Genomic DNA, 20,283 nt, shown 5'->3' with positions numbered 1-20,283 from the left:
GGAGCGTGGAGGAGACGCGTGTTGCTAAGCACCTACTATGGGGCAGGTGCTGTGCTTGGCACTTTGCCCATAAATCCCACTTAGTTCTCGCATCAGCCCTAAACATGAGGCGGTCAGTAGCTACATTTTACAGATGAAGAAAACGAGGCACAGAAAGGCGAAGTGCTCACCCGAGATCATGCAGCTGGTAAGCAACAGAGGTGGCCTCTGCATCCTGATCTCCCGGGCTCCAAAGCCCAGGGAGTTTAAAAAGCTGATTAACAGGCGCCAAGCCAGACACAGAGTCTTTATTTTTCATGAAAAGACCTAGAAGTCCGAAGTGATGGTCCTACTCCGAAAAGCCAAGGGGGTGAAAATTCAAAGCAGCCTACTTTGTGTTTTTAGCAAGCCCAGGCAAAGACCTAGTCGGGGAGAGAGCACGAGCCAAGGTCCCAAGGCAGGTCTCAGGTCCCAAGAGGCCTTTCGGCTCCTGGGGCTCTGCTAAGCCCTTGGCCGTGAATACCTGAAAGCCAGCTAGCTGGGATGTGAAAAAGCTTCCTCTCGACAGCGAAAAGATTCCTGGGTCTTGCTTGATGTGCTTTTCCTTCGCACGGACAGGATATTCGAGGAAAACAGCTGTAATCAGAACTTTCCCATCGGGGTGGCGTGAGTTTGAGGAGACAAAACATGGCGAGAACGTGGCACGATGTCTGGCGCATGGAGGGCACTCGGGGGGCAGCTGCTGCCGTCGCCCCCCCATCCTCTCACCGACCTCGCCACCATCGACCGCCCTCGACCATCGCCCCCACATCACCGCCATCCTCCTCATCACTCGCCATCCTCCTCTTCACTTCACGTTCTCTCTAGGGAACCTCAGGTGAGAGAGGCACCTTTTTCTCTTAAGGACCAGAGAGCTGGAAGGTCCCTAGACCTAGACGTGTGGCTCAGCCCTGCTACTCACTAGCGGTGTTGCGTTGGGCAGGTCACGGGGTGGTGCCAAGGAACCACAATTATGTCTATGAAGCCTCCATGAACATCAGGGCTCACTCCGCAGCGGCCCGTGTATCCATTCCCCACTTCCTCCTTCATAAATAGATTCATGGAGAAACAGCCGGGAGAGAGACAGACTCGGCAACATGACGCAGTTACTTCCATAGTCCACCACGTAGCTTCCTCTAAAACACATGCTGCGAACTGCAGCTTGCTTGCCTTGCCACGTCTTCCGGGAACTGACCCGTTGGCACCTTGTTTGCCTCCGAGTCCGCCCTGGCGCTCTGCCTCCCAGCCGCCTCCCGACAGACCAGCAGCATCACGACCCCAGGGGTGCGATGCCTCCCGCCCAGCTCCCCCATCCTGTGTGACAGTCAAATCTGGGCCCTTGAGACTTCGAGGCTGCCGTCAGCACCCCACACATTTTTCGCATACTCCTCTCTGTTGGCCCTTGAAAAGCAGCCTCCACAAGCCGCCAGCTCGAGCGGCCTCCTCCAGCTCTAGACACGGAGCAGCCTGACGGAACTTCACTCTGCCGGGAAGTCTGGCAAGGAGCGGGAATTTACAGTCTCTCGGGATGAGTCTGCCGGCGGCAAAAGGAGATAACCTTTAAAGGTTGGACTCGAGATGCTTTTCTGGATCTGGAAGGGGTGGAGGAAAAAGATCCGAAGCTTAAAGAAACAGCCCCACCCTTTCTACCTCATTAGGAGACAGAGGCTTCTCCAAGCCCGGCGCAGAGGGCCAAAAACACACACAGCAGCCCTGTCGTGCGAGCGCCTCGGTTCCCGTGAGAGCTCTAAGGTGACGCACAAGGCCTGCCGCACAAGGCCAGCACCACCCGAGGTCCGGAGCTCGTAGAAGAGCTCGCCCCAGCCGGGACCGGCACTTGCACGTGCCGTTTTTGCACACGCAGAAATAAAAGTGAGTGTTCCCACATCGCAGCCCGTGGGAACGCATTCGTCGCATAAACATAAATCATAACAGCCGACATCTGAACAGCTGCCTAATTGCTTGCAAACGGTTTCTACCTGCTGCACCCACAGCCTCAGGGTGATCGCTGGGGCGAGCCGCACCGCGTGCTCAGAGTGTGCAGCTCCCCGCCGCCGAGCCCGGAAGCTCCGCACGGCACTTCAGGTCCTGAAGTCTCGATCACGCCTGGCGGCAAAGGCTGGACGGGCACACGCGTGCGCCCAAACACTGCACGGACCGGAAGGAAGGGGAGGGGAACGTGGGTTCAGACGTCGGCCGGAGCGGAGCACGTCTGCAGGTCTACGAGTGTGCACGTGGTGCGCACACCACCCCTCGCACAGGTGCGTGCTCGTCTGGTTGAGCGAACAGCCATGGCGACTGTAATCCCCGGGCCCCTTCCACCCACAGAGCGGGCCAGGCCTGCGGCTCAGCGCTTTAGCGAAATGCTTTCATTTATGTTCACTGCAGCCCTGTGAAGGAGGTGGCATCTCTATTTTAAAATTGTGACCTTGACAAGATTATATAGCTTCTATCATAAAAGGTCATTTGATGACAAATTACGTGACAGATCTTGGATTTAAGCTTGGGGCGATTCTAGAGTCCACATTAGAACCACGATCTCTGGTACCCAGAAACCCTGATGAACGTACATCTCAGACACATCGCCCCCTCTCCTCTGCATGGCCACCCTGCTCACCGTCCTCTCTCACCTGGACTGCTGCAACAGTGATTAGGCAGGCGGGTGGGCGGGTGGATGGACACACGGACGGGTCCAGCAGTCTGCAGTGCCCTGAGCCTGTCGCCTGCTTCTCCTCCACTCCACACCAACCTCTCGGTTCCTCAGGTGCTCCACATTCTTTCCCACCTCAAGGGCTTTATATACACTGTTCCCTCTGCCTGGAATGGTCCTCTTCTGGTTACTTAGCTAACTCTAAATCGTCCTCCGGGAATGAGCAGATGCCCTCAAAGAATCTCCTTCTTATCCCCAATTTAACTGAGCCGCCTCTCATAATTTCTGGAAGCCTATTTAGCACTCCTTCAGAGCACAAACACAGTTTGTAACTATATATTTACATCTACATTATCTTTACATTAACATGTTTAAAGTCCCTTCTCGGATAAGATTGCAAGCTGCAACGGTGGGGGCGAGGGAACCCCATCTACACTGTTCACTAATGGAACCCCAGGACCTCGCACAGAGCCTGACTCACAGGAACACTTCAGCTCATCCTATACTCTGACCTTCTCGCTGATCCTAAACTCTTACCCCCAATACCTGAGGTGTTGGGGCAGGTGCTGGGATGGGGGCCCTGAGGGCGTAAAGGTGATTATGGGAAAGTTTGGGGATTACACCTGGAGATATGGGGCACCCTCGACCACTGAACTTTATAGAAACTAAACCCCTACTGCACTGCAGGCCAGCATAATGCCTCGGGCAGGCACAACTTTCCGACCTGGGGCTGGGCCAGTTGCAAACCATGAGGAAAGCTGTCTGAATCCGTAAGGACACTGAGGCAAAGCCGAACTTGAATGGTAAGAGGAACGATCCAGGGCGGAGGCCTTGGGGATTTAGGAAAGAGTTTCATAACAAATCCAAAGTGAGAACTCTGATGAGCGGTCCCCAACGGGATATACTACAGTTGGAGAACTGAAGTCAAGAGCATGACCTCCAGGTGGCAGACAGGGGCCTCCCACTAGAAAGCCTCAGTCAGTGAGTCCGTCGTCAAATATGCAATGAGCGTATCTCCCATGTTCTAAGCAGTGAACAAACTGCCACACAGCTGCGGCTTCAGGGGCTGACCTTCCCCCGGGGGAACGGTGGGTGTGGTCAGCACCTCAGAGTTGCAGATCACAGCCTGCACGGGGTGGCACACCATGGGCCATGGGTCTAGACTTCAGGGGCCAGGTCCGGGCCAGGGATGTAAAGCCAGAAGGCCTTGGCGAGAACCCAGGCGTCGGGCTTTTGCGGAGCCACGCCCCCTGCTCTGGGACACCCTGGGGCAAGGGCAAGTCTTCAGTCTGTAGTTCCAACTCTGAGGGCTGCAAAGAGCTCAGAGAGAGCTACCCCCAAGAAGCGCGAGGCTGGGGGGCAGTCAGCATAGTAGCTGCTGCTTGCAGCTGGGTCAGCCTCAAGATGTTTGGGTACCTGTGTACCCACTGTAACGCTGTGACAGCAAAATCAGCCGTGACAGATACTGTTCACTGCTGACGTTCCTGTTCACCCACGCAGACCAGGAAAATCCGAGAGTCAGCAAAGTTTGCACAGATTTATAAACTTGGAAAGGGGCAGGGTCATCCTATCTCTCCTGCACGGGACATGAGTCAAATGTGGCAGGCGGCGGAGGGTAGGCAGGGATCAGTTCTCGGACAGACAGTAGGAGAGACTGATAGATGAGCCAAACCCTGTTTCTCTCCAACTTGCACCCTCTGGCGTCTGTCCTGTCCTCGGGAGGCAGTTGGGAGTCCAGGTAAAGAAACCAGGCTTACGGTGGGGAGACTGGCAGTGACTCTGGCTCTGACACTTTGAGCTCCGTGACTTTGGACAAGTTATTTACTAACCATTGTGAACACCTCTTTCTCTACCTCTAAAATGGAAAGGCTGTCTACAAAAAGCTCAGGGCTGTTGCGACGATGAAATGAAATCAGCATAGAACTTCAGCAGGTACCCAGGAAGTGCTCTGCTTCCCAAGACTGGGAGACAAGGAAACAAAAGAACACTCAATGAATCTCATAAATAAACTCAAAAGACGAGCAAAAGATTGAACAATATAGTACAAAGCTGGGGTCCTCAAACCACAGGCCACAGACTGGTACTGGTCCGTGGCCCGTTAGGAACCACACAGCAGGAGGTAAGCGGCAAGCGAGAGAAGCTTCAGCTGTATCTGCAGCCGCTCCCCAGCGCCAGCATCACCGCCTCAGCTCCGCCTCAGATCATCAGGCATTAGATTCTCACAGGAGCACCGGTCCCTGGTGCCAGAAAGGCTGGGGACCGCTGGTACAAAGGATTACTCTCCGAAGGATAATGATTGACAAGAAAGTGATGAACAATACTGTTAACAATGAGACAAGGACACAAATAGGCAATTTGCCAAATGAAAATGCAAATGGCAAATTAAAGCATAGACACACACTGGACCTCACGAGCAATAAGGAAAATGCAAATTCAAACATCAATGAAATGTAATTTTCCCCTGTATTGGATTGGTAAATTTGAAAGATTGATAATACCCAGTGGTGGCAAGGACGTGGGGACACAGGATCCTTTTTTTACCTTGTTGGTGTGACTGAAAATTGACTCAGCACTTTTGGAAAGCAATTTAGCTGGGCCTATTAAAATAAAAAATGTGGATTCTCTTCACCTCAGCAAATCCACTTCTAGCTATTTATCCTAGAAAAATAGCTCTAATATGTACAAGGAGGTCTATATAAGGATAATTCTGGCAGCTTTGTTTGCAATGGTCAGGAAATAAAACAATCTAAGTATCCATCATCATAATAGTTACTTCAATAATGTTTTCCTCATTCTAGTAAATAATCTGCAGAAGCCTAAAGAGAGCGAAAAGGAAGGCATGCCTTACATGATCCCATGTATGTCCAACAAAACAAAATAAAACCATAACATTCAATGTATCCATGTAGAGCAGCAGTTCTCGACCTGGCAATTGTGCCCCAGGGGCCATCTGGCAATGTCTGGAGACATCCTGAGTCATCATGACTAAGGAAAGGGTATGGGTGCTACTGCGTAGGAGCCAGGGATGCTGCTCAATACCCTAAAATACATGGGACGGGCCCCCACCACAAAGAATTATCCAGCCCAAAATATCGGTGGTGCTGCAGATGAGAAACCTCGGTGCAGAGACGCATGAATATCACCAAACTGGCTCCCAAGCTGAGCCAGGCTGCGGGCAGCCCGAAGGCTCCAGTGGACGTGCGCTGTTTCGGCCAGTCTGATAGCAAAGCCAGTTCCGCTGGTAAGAGCATCCTCATCCTCATTTGCCTCTGAGGAAACACCCTTCTCCCACGAAACTGCTGTTCAGCAGCAGGTACGTGACCTGCAAGCATGGCGCTCATTTGGACACAGCGGTTGGCGGACGAGGGGTGCGGCCCGCCCGCAAGAGTCAATGAGAATCAATTCCGAGACTGAGGCCTCTGTACTGGGGGCGGCTGAGCTGAGGGGACGCCTGCCCGGAGATGCCCGCCGCTGTCCTGCCACCGCGCCTGGCTGCGAGCGGAGACAGCAGACAGCAAAGCAGCTCTCGGAGGAATGGAGGCTGAGTTCCCAGGACACTGAGCCCCTGAAATTCAAGCTATGCGCGGCCTTGATTGCTTCTGCTAGGCAACCAATGTGGTCAGCTAGTCTCCCACGTTGTCCCAATTCGAGGGGCCCTGGACTGGAAGTGAATGACGATCACAGCACAGGAGCAGGCTGGGTCCTACATCAGAGATGGCCGTATCTAGAGGGCCCTGCCCATACGGGCCCCCAGGACTGCTCGGATGCAACCACGACCACTGGCCCTGGGGGCCGAGACGCAGCTCCCATGCAGACCCACCCACAGGGAGCAAGCCCAGGACCAGCCAGGACCAGCCAGGACCAGCCAGGCCCAGCGAAGTAAGCACCAGAACTGAGAGCATGCGCCGTCTGCCTCCCACAGACGGGAGTTTCTCCACTGCAGCACGGCTGGTATCCTTAGTCTGGCTGCTGTTGGGGGGCTATCCTGGGCATTTTAGGGTGTCAAGCAGCATCCTTGCCCCACCCCACCCCTGGTCCTCAGTCTTGCAAAAGACATCAGACAACTTTGGGCAGGTTTACCATGACGGCCCCTGATGATGGCAGGGAAGTTTCTTGGAGAAGGGACACATGAGCTGACTCTGAGTAGAAGACCCCAAAGTCTCAGGCCCAGAACTGTTATTGGACATGTGCGGAAAACCCCAGAAACACGAAAGAAACCCCCAGCCGCTGGTGCAGATGACCAAACTACACCCAGAAATCTCAAGACCACAACCAGGTAAAGCAGGCCCCGCCTTCCCCTTCCTAACTGCTCCACTTGGAAAAAATCTTTTTAGAAAGAGAGAGAGAGAGAGAGAAAGCTCTCATCATCAATATAAACATCCTCTCTCTGACTCATGTTGTGACTGGAAATCTGCTTTCTTTACTGATCAGATTAATTTACAGGATGCTGACATCTGGTTTTACAGCAATTGATGAAAAGCAATAAAGTTCCTCCCGTTTTAAGAATAGGACTACCTTCAATCAATTGACACTGATTTTAACTCCGTTATAGAATAATTGGGCATTAAAACATTGCAGGTGAATATTATTAGAAATAACCAGGTAATCATGCCAGGGAAGCCTTCCCAGCATGCAGGGGTCCTCCAATTTCAAACAACTCTCAGGGACAGGAGCTTGGGGCTGCCACATTCGCATGGGTTCAGGTTTCCAGGAAAAAAAACCCATCCCCCACACTTCATCTAATCCCTCCCCCCCCCCCCCCATTGCCAAAAGCTCAGAGAAGAAAGTCTGCAGCCAAAAGGAAGAGAAAGAGGAACACTGAGAAGCCGCCCCACGACGCAAGGCAGAAAATGCTCACACACCTGTGGCCGCGAAGCCTCCTTCCCGGGGCACGAGGGACACGGGCAGGTACGGTGAGCTATGAATTCCCTCTGCGTCAAGGACAAAAAATGGGCAGAGAGAGAAGGAAAGTAAGGAGGTGACTGGGAAAGAAAGGAGATGCAAAGCGGAGAGGGAGAGATGGAAGGAGGAGGAGGGATGACAGGGAGGAAGCAAATGGGAGGCAGAGGAGAAAGGAGAAGAGAAGAGAAGGAAGCAGAACGAGAGAGAGAGAGAGAGAGAGAGAGAGAGAGAGAGAGAGAGAGAGAGAGAGAGAGAGAGAGAGAGAGAGAGAGAGGTAGGGAGACTAGGAAACTAGGAAAGGGGGAAGGGAGCGAACAGAGGGCGCGGAGTCCTGGAGCAAGAAGAGAGGAGGAAAACGAGAGACGACCCTGCTCCGTGCTGACACCTGAGCCTGTCTTCCTCCCCAATGCCCCAGAGGGAGGCTGTCACCCCCCGGGGCCTCAGACAGATGCTGGGCTCCCAGGAGCTCCCAGCATGAAAGCAGCAAGTACGCCTGGAAAGAGGTGGTTTCCGTCGAAGCTCGTTCTGGAACCAGGGCCCTCTAAACTCTGAATGTAAGCGGTACGCTGCAGGCAAAGTCCGGCCTTGCCGTGTGAAACCCAGAGAGAGCCGGCCAGCGGAAAACACAACAATTTTTAAATGATAACTCATGGATGGAGCATGGAGCAGAATGCACTCAGGGTAGCTCCCAGGCTGGAGGCTCCGGAGGGCGGGCCCGTCCCTACTCCTCCTGATGACGTAACCCGGCATGGCTTGGCACGCAGGGCCGGCTCAGTAAGAGTTTGATGAATGAATGAGTGACTGCGCTGTGGCCCCAAACTCCTGGGCTTTCCTTGCCTCGGTGCTAAGTGGAGTGAAGGAGACAGTTTAACAGAAGCTGAAAGGAACTAGGCTTTTGCGGAGGAGGGACCGTGAGCGGCCCTGCTGGTTCCGGATGTGAGCGGAGAACTGCCCGTTCTGGTTTGCTCTCTCCCCGCTGGCCAACGTGAGGGGCTGCTGCAGTCGCAAAACCTGAGGATGAGCCTACAAGAGCTCCACGTCCTCTGCGCCCACCTGCCAAGGCGGGGGACAGGCGTGAGAGAAAGGGGGGCAGGGTCTGGGCGCATGCTGGTAGGAAGTCGCTCTCCACCACCAAGGCTCCCCGGACAAGCATCTGGGGTGGCTTCCTGCCTTGTCCTCTAGCCTAAGAGCTCCTCCCTGGGGCAGATGCGAATTTTGCGAATTGCTTTCACCACCCCATACAAAAAAAAAAAAAATCAAACCACTTTGGGTGCATTAGAGGAAAGACTGGGTGCTCCTGACCCGAGTTAGGGGGCAAAGGGACACGCGGAGTGGCACTTTACAGAACACGCCACCTCTTCTCCGTGGAGACTGGGTGAGGAGAGGACTTCGTCCACCCGTCATCCCTGGCCAAGTCCCCTCTCCTGGCCTTAATTCATTCCCTGCAGGAGGGAGATAATCTCCTGGGAGGCTGGGCACCTCATTCTTCCTGCTGCAAACGACAGGCCGGCCCTTGTCACCAGGCAGGAAGGACGGAGCTGTGATGGATGCAGACACTGGGCCTTGGACCGTGCAGCGTCCTGAGACGTAAACACTGACCCTCCAGCAAGGAGACCTTCCTGGCTGAATTAATTCATCTTGGATTTTTTAAAAATATATTTTGTTCCGGTGAAGGGAACAGGGAGAGGGGACGACCCGTCCTTCCTGTGTAATTGCAAGACCCCATTCAAACACGTCGTATGGAGCCTGCGGTGGGCTTGAAAGTCAAGACTTCCAGAAGTCACTGTTGACTGCGTTTCAATCAAGACTCCAGGGCGGTCCTGCTGCATTGGTGGGAAGGGCCGTCTGAGCCATTACTGGGGCCTGCGCCCGTCCCGGGCCTGCGGGATAACGCGGGTGCTCGCGTGGTGCCTGGATCACGCGGAGGGGCCTCCAGCCTCCGACCATGCCTGCTGCCGGTCTTCGGGGTCCTGGTTTTCTGCTCGCACGCCACACGAGGCAGGCTGGAACCTCCGCCCAGGCTGGGACCCTCGCCTCACCTGGAGGTCTTGAATGTTCTGGAACCCTGCCGCCTAGAGCTTCGGCTCCTGCTCCCGGCCCCCACCTGTCCCCTCAGGGTGCCAACAAAATGCAAAGAAGTCTCTCTTTAAAAAAAATAAACAAAAATGAAATAAAACAAAAACAACAACAACCTCTGAAAAACAGAAGCCAGGGTGGAAAGTGTCTTTGTCAGGACCTGCACTTTCACCAGAAATCCCCCTTCAAGCAAGGGGACAACCCAGGGCCAGCTGGGCCTGACTGGGGGACCTGGGAACGAGAATTACCGCGGGAAAGGCAGACGGATGCCTCGGACAGTGATTCCTCCTGAGGGTTCTCTCTCTCCCGTGGGGGAGGTGAAGACGGGGATGGGGAGCGCGCGGACGGGGGCCCCCGAAGCCGTGCTCACCGCGCCACGGGGAGAGGCTGTCTCCCCGACACCCCTCTGACTTTCTTACGCCATTATCTACATCCCGCCTCACGTGGCAAAAGACTTCAGGTAGCCTCGGAACGGACACCGCTGGAAACAGTAAGCGGAGACGGGGACGGCCCGCGAGGCAGCTCTGCAGGCCCCAGGCTGACGAGGGGCAGACGGCCGGGGCGGCGGCGCCTGGCGCGGGGTCCGCCAGCGTCCCTGCCAGTTCGCAGAGCCGCCCGCCGCGCCCGTGACGCGGAGGGAAGGGGGACGGACGAGGCCGTTTCTGCTGCACTGAAGAGTAAAGCTGATCCCCTCCTTCTCCAGCTCACAGGTGCCACCGTCCCCCGCACCCCGCACCCCGGTTCCTACATCCGAGGAGGGGCTGGGAAGGCCAGGACGGAGGCCCTGGAGCGGGGGTCCAGGCAGGCCGCCTCGGGGCCCAGGGGCGTCTCAGCTCCAGCTCGGGCAGGGGAGCGATGGCTTTGAACCCAGGGGTCCTAAGAGACCACCAGACTGGAGGGGACCGAGGCCGGGGATGGGGCAAGGCGGGCAGCAGCGTGCCTGCAATTAGGAGACACCCCCACGTTGTCAGCGAGGGTGGCGTGGCTGTACCCTTTGCTGGGTTTGTACATCCCCAGACGTGCCATGAGCAAACATCCACCTTCTCCACTGGAACGCAGCTGCTTCCTTCACAGGTGCACCTCGCCCGGCCCCACGCCTTCCTTCCCAGCTGAAGGCGGACATTCAGTAAGTGACCACGGTGACACGAAACAGAGAAAAGCTGCCGATCTCCATGATGCGCGAACTGCTCAGTACCACACTCTGACCCTCCGGAACAGCCGGCGGCCCTGAGCCGCTCCCTCGGGAGAACCTGGGTCACCGGGGCACAGCGAGTGCGGAGAGGGACGGAGGGGGAGGCAGCCCCGAGACACAGCAGGAGGCCGAGGGCTCCGAGGCAGGGTGAGCCATAAGGCACTTCCGGTTGCCCCTTCTGAAAGGCAAATATGAAAAGGGAGCTAAGCCTGGACATCCCAGTCCCAGACAGCGTGCCCACCTCTGCCTACAGGCCGCTTTACGAAGCCAGTGTCTTTTTTTCAGTTTTCCAAATATAAAGTCATAGTATTAAATACATCTTTCAAAACTCAAACTCTCTCAGAGGTCGGCTCTCCATTTTCCTCGAACTCTAACACCCTCTGACTTTATAAATTCAGGCTGAAAGTCTCTGCCTCGGGGAATCTCTCCCATTCTCAGGGCCTCTCAATGCCACGCTCTGGTCTTCACAGCTCTCTCTGCCCTGTGAGAAAATTACCTCGTCACCATATCAACTGCCCGTGGCAGTTTTGACAACAGTGATGGGTCAGTGAAGTTGTGGGCAGGATCCCTTGGAGGGAACGAGTGATAGAAACGGATTCATTTCATGGGACGGATTCTCACCCTCACGATGGTCGCCGAGTGCTGGGCAGTGAGCTACAGGCGGGGAGAAAAAGGAACAAGGCGGAGCCTGTGTGTGACCCCGGAGGAGGCATTTAACCCATGGACACACGGCCTCCTCATCTATAAGGCGGGGGGGTGATAACAGCGCCTTCCTCATCGGATGGCTGAAAGGATTAAATGACGATGTACACTGAAGCGCCTGTGACACAGGCCACTGGTCACCACCCCCACCCACCCCACTCGCCAGCAGAGCCCACCTCTGTTCCAAGACTGAAGAACAGACGCCCCTTCCCCAGCTTTGCTTTCGGCTACAACAAAGCAGCGCGACCCCCCGTTGGGCGTAAGGGGAGGCCACGGGAGGGCTTCGGGCAAACAGCCTCCTTTCTGATACAAGAGCACATGCGAGCAAGCACTTCTCTCCAAGTTGGACACGGCCCCACAATGAAACAGTGCTGGGAGCTCCAGAAGTTGGTTCGCAGGCCAGGTGGAGGGGAGGGGGAGCCCGTGGGGAGTGGGGGGGGGCAGCGTGGGAAACCAGGAGAATCATAAAAGTCAGGCGCTATAAGGGCAGCAACTGCAACCGAAGACTTGCAGATGGATCTGCACACCGCCATGCTTGGCTCCAGACAAAGGCCGTGTCAGATGGTGATGCCGCCTGGGGACACCCCCGGGGGAGGAGGCAGAGGGGGCGACCATGCATGGGATCTGTGCAGAAACCTTGGAGACGCTGATGAATGACGCCGCTGGTCCAACTCACTATTCGGTAAGTAATGACTGTACTTAAATTCAGAGCAGGACTAAACCCAGCTGGCAAAACTATAGCTTACGGGGCCTGGGCGTTAATTCTTTCAGACCTCTAGGGCGTCCTGCTTGCAAAGTTAATCGTGATACTAGATTTTCTTTTCCGGGCACTGGACTCCCCGGCCAGAAGGCTCAGCTCTCTGCAAAGCCTCCACACAGTCTTGTACAGACACCACCCTTGAGGACAAAGGTATCTGGCTCCCTGCAGACCTAAGGCAGCTGATGTGCAGCCCTCGATCAAGTAAATGCAAAATAAAGGCATGTCTGAAGACGCAAACATGCCGGAGACATTCGATTAAACGGGAAGTTCTTTTCACGTTTACTTCTGAGCTGTCAGGTCGCTGAAGGTAGTATTCGCACAGCAGCCATGTGCCTGGCACTGTGCTAAACACGTATTCGTCATCGTACGTCGTCACTCTGCAAGGTGAGTGGCAGTCTGCCCCTCCCACCAGACCCTCTCTTCGGCCCTGTCGCGAGAGAATCTTATGTTGATCCCACAGCATCTGTCTGCCCCGCCAGACTACAAGGGGGCAAGGGTGAGCTCGGTGTCAGGTCTCGCTCCCCACGGGCTCTGCAGAGTTTAGCACATGCCTGGTAGACAGCAGGCCCTCAAAAAACAGGTCTGGGACGGATAAAGGGGTTATGCTGTTATAGGAAAAAAAGTTCCACCTGTTTAGAAAGACGAAAACAGTAACAAAAAATCATAGTGACACGTACATCCAAGGGAAAAAACCAGGCTTGTTTTTTGTTTTCCCCTATATCGGGCTTCCCCAGAATGGCTAGAGGTGAATGGGCTGTCATCCTCAGAGGGGCTGAGGTGCTTGACTTTGTGGGATGGAACATTCTGGAGGAAGGAGGGAGCAAGAAAGAAGAAAAAAGCTTCCATGGTTTGCTTACCATGTGGCACATAAGTCAACGCTGGTGGGAACAAAACTCAGAAATCCAAGAATCCACACTGCCCTTCCCGCCTGCCTTGCACACAGCAGGTATGGCGGGAAGGACCAGTCGTGAACGAGAGAGAATCTTTCACCCTTAGAACTGGTCCTCGTTCCCCACAAATCCGGCAAACCCATGCTGGGGCAGGGGCTTCTTATGGTGCACCTTCACGGCAGCTGTGGCCCCCGTTTCTGTGGTTGGCTCAAGCATTTCATCCTTCCCAAGTTAATGTACGCCTCCCTCTGCAGAGCTATGCACGAAGCGGGTTTAAAGACAGAGCGTAGGCAAAAGAACTTGAGGGCCCGAGGGGTAAGTCATCTTAGAAAAGAAGGTGAAAGGGAAGAGCTGAGAAGCCCAAGACCAGCAAAGTGCAAAAGCTTCACCATCCTCCAAACCGCCTGCAGCCCCAAGCAGCCTACGCAGACCCTGTGATCTATTATTAACAGGGAAAAGAATGGATTTCCCCTGCATCGCATACATAAATATCCTCCGGTAGAATGGACCCTGGAAATAATGGCCCCGGCTACATGATTTCCTACCAGGGAGACCTCAAACACTCAGGGTGTCTCCCTGGGGTACCACCTTTCCTCTAAGCCAAGACGACACCCTGTGGTCTCTCCGAAAGAGGGCTTACGCGAGAAGGAAAAGGCTTAGCTGAAACAAAGCAACGTCCTTTACAAAAGAGACCTAATTACTCGCACTGTGCAAAGGCAACACTGTACAGCAGCCAGGGGTTCTGGTGGCTAAATTCAAAGGCCAGAGTTAATCCCACACAGAGGCCTGATTCTAGCTCCGCTTACCCTGACGGACTTCTCAAAGGGAAAGGCCCGAGGATCCAGTGGCTGTAATATTTGCTCAAGAGAAAGAACGAGTGGGTTGTTTTACGGTCTGACGTGCCTTCATTAACCCTACAGTGGGATATTAAGACAGTGGACCTCAAACTTGTTTGGAAATCAGGGCATCGGGGGGACAATACCACATATTTGCAAAGGCAGAAGTTAGGAACCCATTGATCAACAATGGATGTAACTATATAATATGGAAGTGACCGAAAATTAAACACAACTGTGTTAACGTGGAGAAAGGAAGAGAGAGAGAGAAAAACTGAGCAAGACCAGTTAGTAGACTGAGTTTTGTCTTTTTTTCATTCAATTTGTTGCTGCTTAATCATTTACCTCTGGCTAGCGTCTGCCAGTGGCCAAGCAATCGCAGGGCCCGGAAGCGTCAGATATCATCATGGATGAAAAGCTTATACTGGACAGCTCTGGTTCTGAAAACTGGTCAATGCTGCCATTTCTTACTTCTAGTGCCGGACGCCTCTCGGCCCCCGGCTCCAGACTCGGGGGCAGTGCACGGAACGCATGGTGTTCACAGGCACAAACCTTCGTTAAGAACTTGCGTGCAGTCCCGTGAAGGGACCAGCCCTCCCTGCCAGAACCCTCTGTGCCAACTACGATTCCAGACCTCATCACCGGTACAGCTTAGTTCCTTTGGCATCTAAGAGCACATTTCAGAGTGTCCGGCCAGGCTCTCAGGCACTGTCCCTGATGGGAGGTTCTAAGGCAGCATCCCCGAGACCCCTCTGTGGCCAGAGCAGGAACTGTGAACGGCACCAACTTTAATGATTTCCCAAAACCGACCCACCCCAGCCTGGCTCTGGGACCGACAGGGCTTTGGCGGAAAAGTGTGTGTGAGCTGCAGGGGGCCCCGCGCCGGCCACCTCAGGAATGCAGGGGGCCTTCCACACAGGCGGCGTCTTGGCCGGGATGGGCCCTCCCTTCAGAAGGAAGCAAACGTCCCGTCGGCTTCTTTAGATTTTTAAGGAGCTGGACTCCACCTTCGTTCATGGAACCTGCGAACTGGTCCCTTGTGGGAAAATGCTATTTGGACGGAAACACGTGACAGAATGAGACGCTTCCCTGTGCCTTTGTCTTCTCATCTACGAAATGGGGATAATAAGGGCTGCTGCGAGGACTGAGCAAGCTACTTTATGAGCCGCACGCAGACACTGAGGGGCGGTGGCTGCTCTCGCGAGCATCACTCGGACTACTTACTGCCTGATCACGAGCTCTCCGGGCCCAACTGTTGTTCATTCACGAGCACCGTCCTAAACTTCTTGCCGTTTTCACCATCGTTTGTTTAGTGTTTCTCCTTAAGCTGAATCACTTTCTACTCAAATTTATTTCAAAAGGGCACTGTGCGTCACCATGGTAAATGGGAAAACTGAATTCTGCACCATAACCCGAAAGCAAATGTAAAAATAAATAAGTGAGAGCAATACGATGTAATTAATTAAGCTCAGTCTGTTGTCTGCCAAAGGGGCTGATTCGGAGCCTGCCTTTGCTAAAAAGAAAGATTAGAGGGTGCTACAGGCACAGGGACGACACCCCGAGACGTCCCCCTCCAGGTGAGCACGAGGGAAGAAGAGCTGAGACGCGAGGGGCCCCTGCCCGCTGACCGTCCGGCCAGTGTCTCTGTGACACCTTACGGGCACACACGAAACCACCTTGCTTTCCGCCATCCCGGGAGACGCCGTCTGGAGCATCGCCACCCAGCAGAACCTTCTGCAGCGGCAGAGATGGTCTGTGTCTGCACTCTGCGGCATGGCAGCCACCAGCCACGCGCGCCCAGGAAGCACTTAGGATGCGGCTAGTGTCCCTGAGGGACTGAATTTTTTATTTTATTCCATTTTAATTAACTGAAGTTTAAACTGCCACACGCGGCTACGGGCTGTCGTATTGGACAGCACGGATTTAATGAGAAAACGACACGTGCTGATCTTTTCATCTCGGCTCGTCAAATGCGATCCTGTTCATTTTGAGGTTACGCCCTTGCTTCCTTCGAGGGAGATCTTACACAACCTGATGTGTCCAGGGGACCTCGCGCCTCACTATTGCTTATCCTCCAGCCCTGTGGGATTTCTTTTAGAGCTCCCTTTGAGGAACTGACAGTTTCTCTCCTTAGTAACAGCAGTATCCAAAACAGCCATGTTTCCATTTTCACACTGGCTTCCAGGAAGCTCACAGGAAATTATAAATCAGTGAGAGCAACCATGTAGCATCTCATGAGAGATAAAGATGATTTTCCACTGGTTCCTGAATGGGAATTCTCATAGTTCACATTTTCTCCGACTCCGATATTTTATTTCTTACTTCTATTTTGTCATTCTTTTTTTTTTTATGAGTTTCTCTAGAAATTATCTTTTGTGAAATTATATAGAATGCATTTTTTAACTAGGAAAAATAATGACCAATGCTAGTAGTATTTTACGTATTCTATCCAGTATCATTTATGAGGAAAGGAAAGGAAAAAAAGAAAGGAAAGGGAAAAAAAGGGAAGGAAGGAAAAGGAAAAAGGAAGGGAAGGGGAAAAAAGAAAAAAGGAAAAAAAAAAAAGGAAAAGTAAACACACTGCAGCAAAGGCTCTCTAAGATGCTTCCAAACACGGGCTCAGATTTTGCTCGAGGTACCAACCAGAAGCATCTCTAGTTTGACGGAGGAAAACGCTTGCATTCAAGGGGTGCTGCTTCACACGTGCCAGTGTCGAGACAGGCTTCAGAGAGCCCCGGCTGAGGGCCGCAGGTGCGCCGGGCGATGTGGGAGCTGCTGCGGCCTCACGAAATCTGAGCCACGTCCCCCGTGCATGGTCCGGACCAGACCCGGGAAAACGGAGCACGGGGAGAGAGTGGCTCGAACGCCTCTGCGCCCCCGTGGAAACGGTCTCCCAGGCAACGGCGTATTTGTTGTGCCCATCTCATTTCGTAACTGACTTTCAGAAGCCTACACCTGCCAGGTCGCTTCCTGGCGTGGGGGGTGGGTAGCGAGTCAAAAAATGAAAGGTCAAGGGAGCCTCCCGAGTGGTATCACATTTTAACTTCTCTCTAATAAAGCTGTCTGCTTCGCTTCCGCGTCCTCCAGGCACCACCTCCCGGCTTTCCGACGACCACACAGCAGGACTGCAAGGACACTCGAGTAACAGCTTTTTGGTTTGGGGTTTTATGAGTAGGGGTGGGATTAAAAGAGAAAGAAAGATACGAGGACATTTGGGAACCTGTCATAACGATTCCCTTTGGCAGCCGGAGCTGAGAGCATCGTGGACAGGCGGCTTCTCTCGCACGTTATCGAGGCGCTGCCGCCGCCCAGCTGAACTAGTACACGGACACGCCTCTGTGCTGCGCGCTTCCTGCCCCTGAGGTTTAGGAAAGATGCACACGGCACGCTTATCCCCATTCCTACAGGACGCGGGCCCACCCCAATCCTGCCACCGAAGACCAAACACGGCGATCGCTTTGGAAGACGAGGAGAGAAAGGTAAGTAAGTATCTGCTGGGCGCCATAGAATGCTAATGCGGACGACAGCTTTGCAAGGAGCGTCATCGTCATTTCCATTGTACAGGTGAGGAAACTAAGACTTATCTAAGGCCACAAAGTTGCAACCAGGGCTTCTGTTTTCAAGTTCGGTGTCATTTTTTCTTTCACCACCCCAGCGTCTGGGTAAAGCATCTTAACAGCTGAGAAGACTTCTTCAACGGGTCAATTCCCCGCTAAGAAAAATGGCAACAAAACTCAAGGCTTTTCTCAGAGCTCATGGGGAATAAGAATAAAACCTTATGAAAGTTTCTGTGATACAAGAAGACGGTAGAACTGAGAGCAGCCAAGAGTCAAGAGTTGTAATCGAAACAGTCCCAGGATAGCGAACACCAACGCTGGAAATTAGGGTCCAAGGTAAGAAAAGGAGAAAAAGAAGACAAGAGGGTAAGTAGGCAGGGCTGGAAGAGGCATCAGAAAATGAGAGAGAAGATGGAAAACTGGGGTTCCAGGTGACAGAGCAGAATCACCTCCAAAGCAAAGGTCCCGCGGTCCCAGACACTGGATCCCCAACCAGGGTTTGGCCGGAGGAAGGTAGAAAAATTGTCTGCAGTTTTTCTTGTCAACTACTCGTTGCCCCCTCTTTGGAAAAGAGTAGCCTTGTTTGCATTTGGGGAGCCACCTCTCCCGTCTTGGACACGTGGTCAGATAAGGTCAACCCCAATCCTAGCGCGGGGGATGGCAGGAGGAGAGTGTCATGTGATCCGAACCTGGCCAATCCCAGAAGTCCATCACCCAACCCTGAGGTTTAGCGAGGGGTTCGTGATCCAAGACAGACCCGGGAGAGATGCCCAGGACTTGAGTGAAACCTCCCTGACAGGCCCAGGGTCAGGCACTGCCGGGAGCCACCTCATCGACCCGCAGAGCGCGCCAGCCTGAAAGGGATGCCTCGGCAAAGGGGACAGGAGATGGCAGAAGGTTCCGGCGCACAGGGCCAGGCGCGCCTGAGGCCAGACCTACGCCTAGACTTTTCAGTTGCAAACGCCAGTCAACCAGCATCACTTCTGCTCAAGGAGTCCGAGCTGAGGGGTCACAGCCACAGCGAGAGGCCTGGCACGCACGCAGAGGCTCCGCCCCGCTGCCTCGGGGGGCTGAGTCGCGGGTCGCTGGCCTCCCGTGTACGGCACCCGCGCTCTGACCGACGAGTGCCGGTTCCACCCCGGCCGTGACATTCTGACTGAGAACCAGGCACCTACCTGATACACGTGGAACGCGTTCGTGGCTTTGCCCCGGAGAAACACGGATGGGATCCAGACGTTGATCAGCGCCCGGTTCGATCTGGCCACAAAGGAAAGATCAAAAGCGGTTATTTCAATTTAGGGAGAAAATGAAGGAAAGTATCTTCTCTTCTAAGAGGCATTATGCACAATCTATGACAATATCTATTATACTTAAGAGTAAGCTAAAGGACCAGTTTAAGTCTCATTACTTTGAAACCAAGATTATTTTGAAAGGACTTAGTTTAAAATATACACAACATATATACATACATATATAACATATATATATATTTAAATTTACATATGCAGTTTGTATTCTGGAAAGAGAAAGAGCTGAGACTTCAGTTGTGAGTGACCAAGACCGAAGAAGGAGGTGACGACCAGAAGCCCCTAATGAGACTGGAGGGTCCTGTGCGGTAATGCCCACAGGGTCTCTGGAGCACCCAGAGGAGTCATACTGCCTCCTCGTTGTACCCACTTTAGACCCTGGCCCCCATTTTAAAATCAGACTCCATCAAAGAGCTCAGAAGACCAACAGTCATGGCTATGTGAGCAACAGCTATTGGGGGGGCGGGGAGAGCCAGGGGATACGAGGAAGCCAGGTGCAAATACTCCTCTTTTGACTTCTCTACAAACAATGTGTATGGCTCTAACGAAACAAGATTTAAATTCAAATACGAAATCCTTTACCAAGTACCTAACAACTTATGGCTCCACGCTTTTATCTATATTATCTCAGTTAATCTTCATAGGCTATTTAAGGAATTTTCAAGGGTTATTTGGTTATATGACAGTTTTGCCTCCTGCGATGACTTTAAACGTAACTTGTGAGTCCCTGGGTATGCACGCCCACCACCACCACTGTAATTCCGACAGGCTGGGGGAGTCCAGACCACGAGGAGCTGATACCTTAGCTGTTCTGAAACTTCAAGATCCATCACAACAACATTCAAAACAGCACCATGCAGTTGTGGAAGGGCTGGGAGGTTCCAGGCCTTGCCTCTACCTGAAGCTGTTCTGGGGCTAAACGCTTTTTCCTCAGCTCCCGTTCTCTCTAAACAGCAGCTCACAAAAATTCATCAGCCTCCTGTGCTTGAATCTCAGTATGAGCCACTGATGATGGAAGATTCCAGGACTCAGGAGTCTCACAACCTTTACAGCAAAGAGCATTTTGTTTTCACAAAGAAATGGCCCAGTCCCGAAGCAACATTTCTCCTCAGCTCCGAGCCGAGGTGCTGACCTCCTTAATGGGGCAAAACAGGTCCTACTGACCACCTCTCCGGGGCTCCAAGTACAAACTGCGATTCCAGGCCACCAAAATGGTTTGTCTATCTAATGACATTCTTCCTATAAATGTCCCCAGAGTCTTCTAGTGCCCACAGTGTTCCCCTTTTGTTTCCGTCAATGGGGGGAGGGGTGCAGAAGAATATCGAACACTCCGGTTTACATTAACCTCCCTGGCTTAACTAGGGCTGGGCAATCTCCCATAGTTACAGTGAGG

General features: G+C 53.3%; 1 protein-coding gene across 5 annotated transcripts in view; it reads right to left on the bottom strand.

Moving 5' to 3' along the window:
* Window positions 1-20,283, bottom strand: part of SNX29 (sorting nexin 29) — a 441,832-nt gene that overhangs the window by 115,431 nt on the left and 306,118 nt on the right. For 3 of the 5 annotated variants that reach the window (XM_036226319.1, XM_036226317.1, XM_036226318.1), the window contains exons 18-19: window positions 18,759-18,840; window positions 10,336-11,016 (exon numbers count right to left, since the gene is read on the bottom strand). In XM_036226319.1, the coding sequence (XP_036082212.1) occupies window positions 10,351-11,016; window positions 18,759-18,840 (748 nt within the window). In that variant the 3' untranslated portion in view covers window positions 10,336-10,350. Of the gene's footprint in view, window positions 1-10,335; window positions 11,017-18,758; window positions 18,841-20,283 lie in introns of those variants that run through there. The other 2 variants (XM_036226320.1, XM_036226321.1) reach the window with 1 other exon arrangement.

The sequence above is a fragment of the Rousettus aegyptiacus genome, unplaced genomic scaffold, assembly GCF_014176215.1.
Source record: "Rousettus aegyptiacus isolate mRouAeg1 unplaced genomic scaffold, mRouAeg1.p scaffold_m13_p_8, whole genome shotgun sequence".
Lineage (NCBI taxonomy): Eukaryota > Metazoa > Chordata > Mammalia > Chiroptera > Pteropodidae > Rousettus > Rousettus aegyptiacus.
Note: the sequence above shows the minus strand (reverse complement) of the source record. Positions and strands in the feature narration are given on the sequence as shown.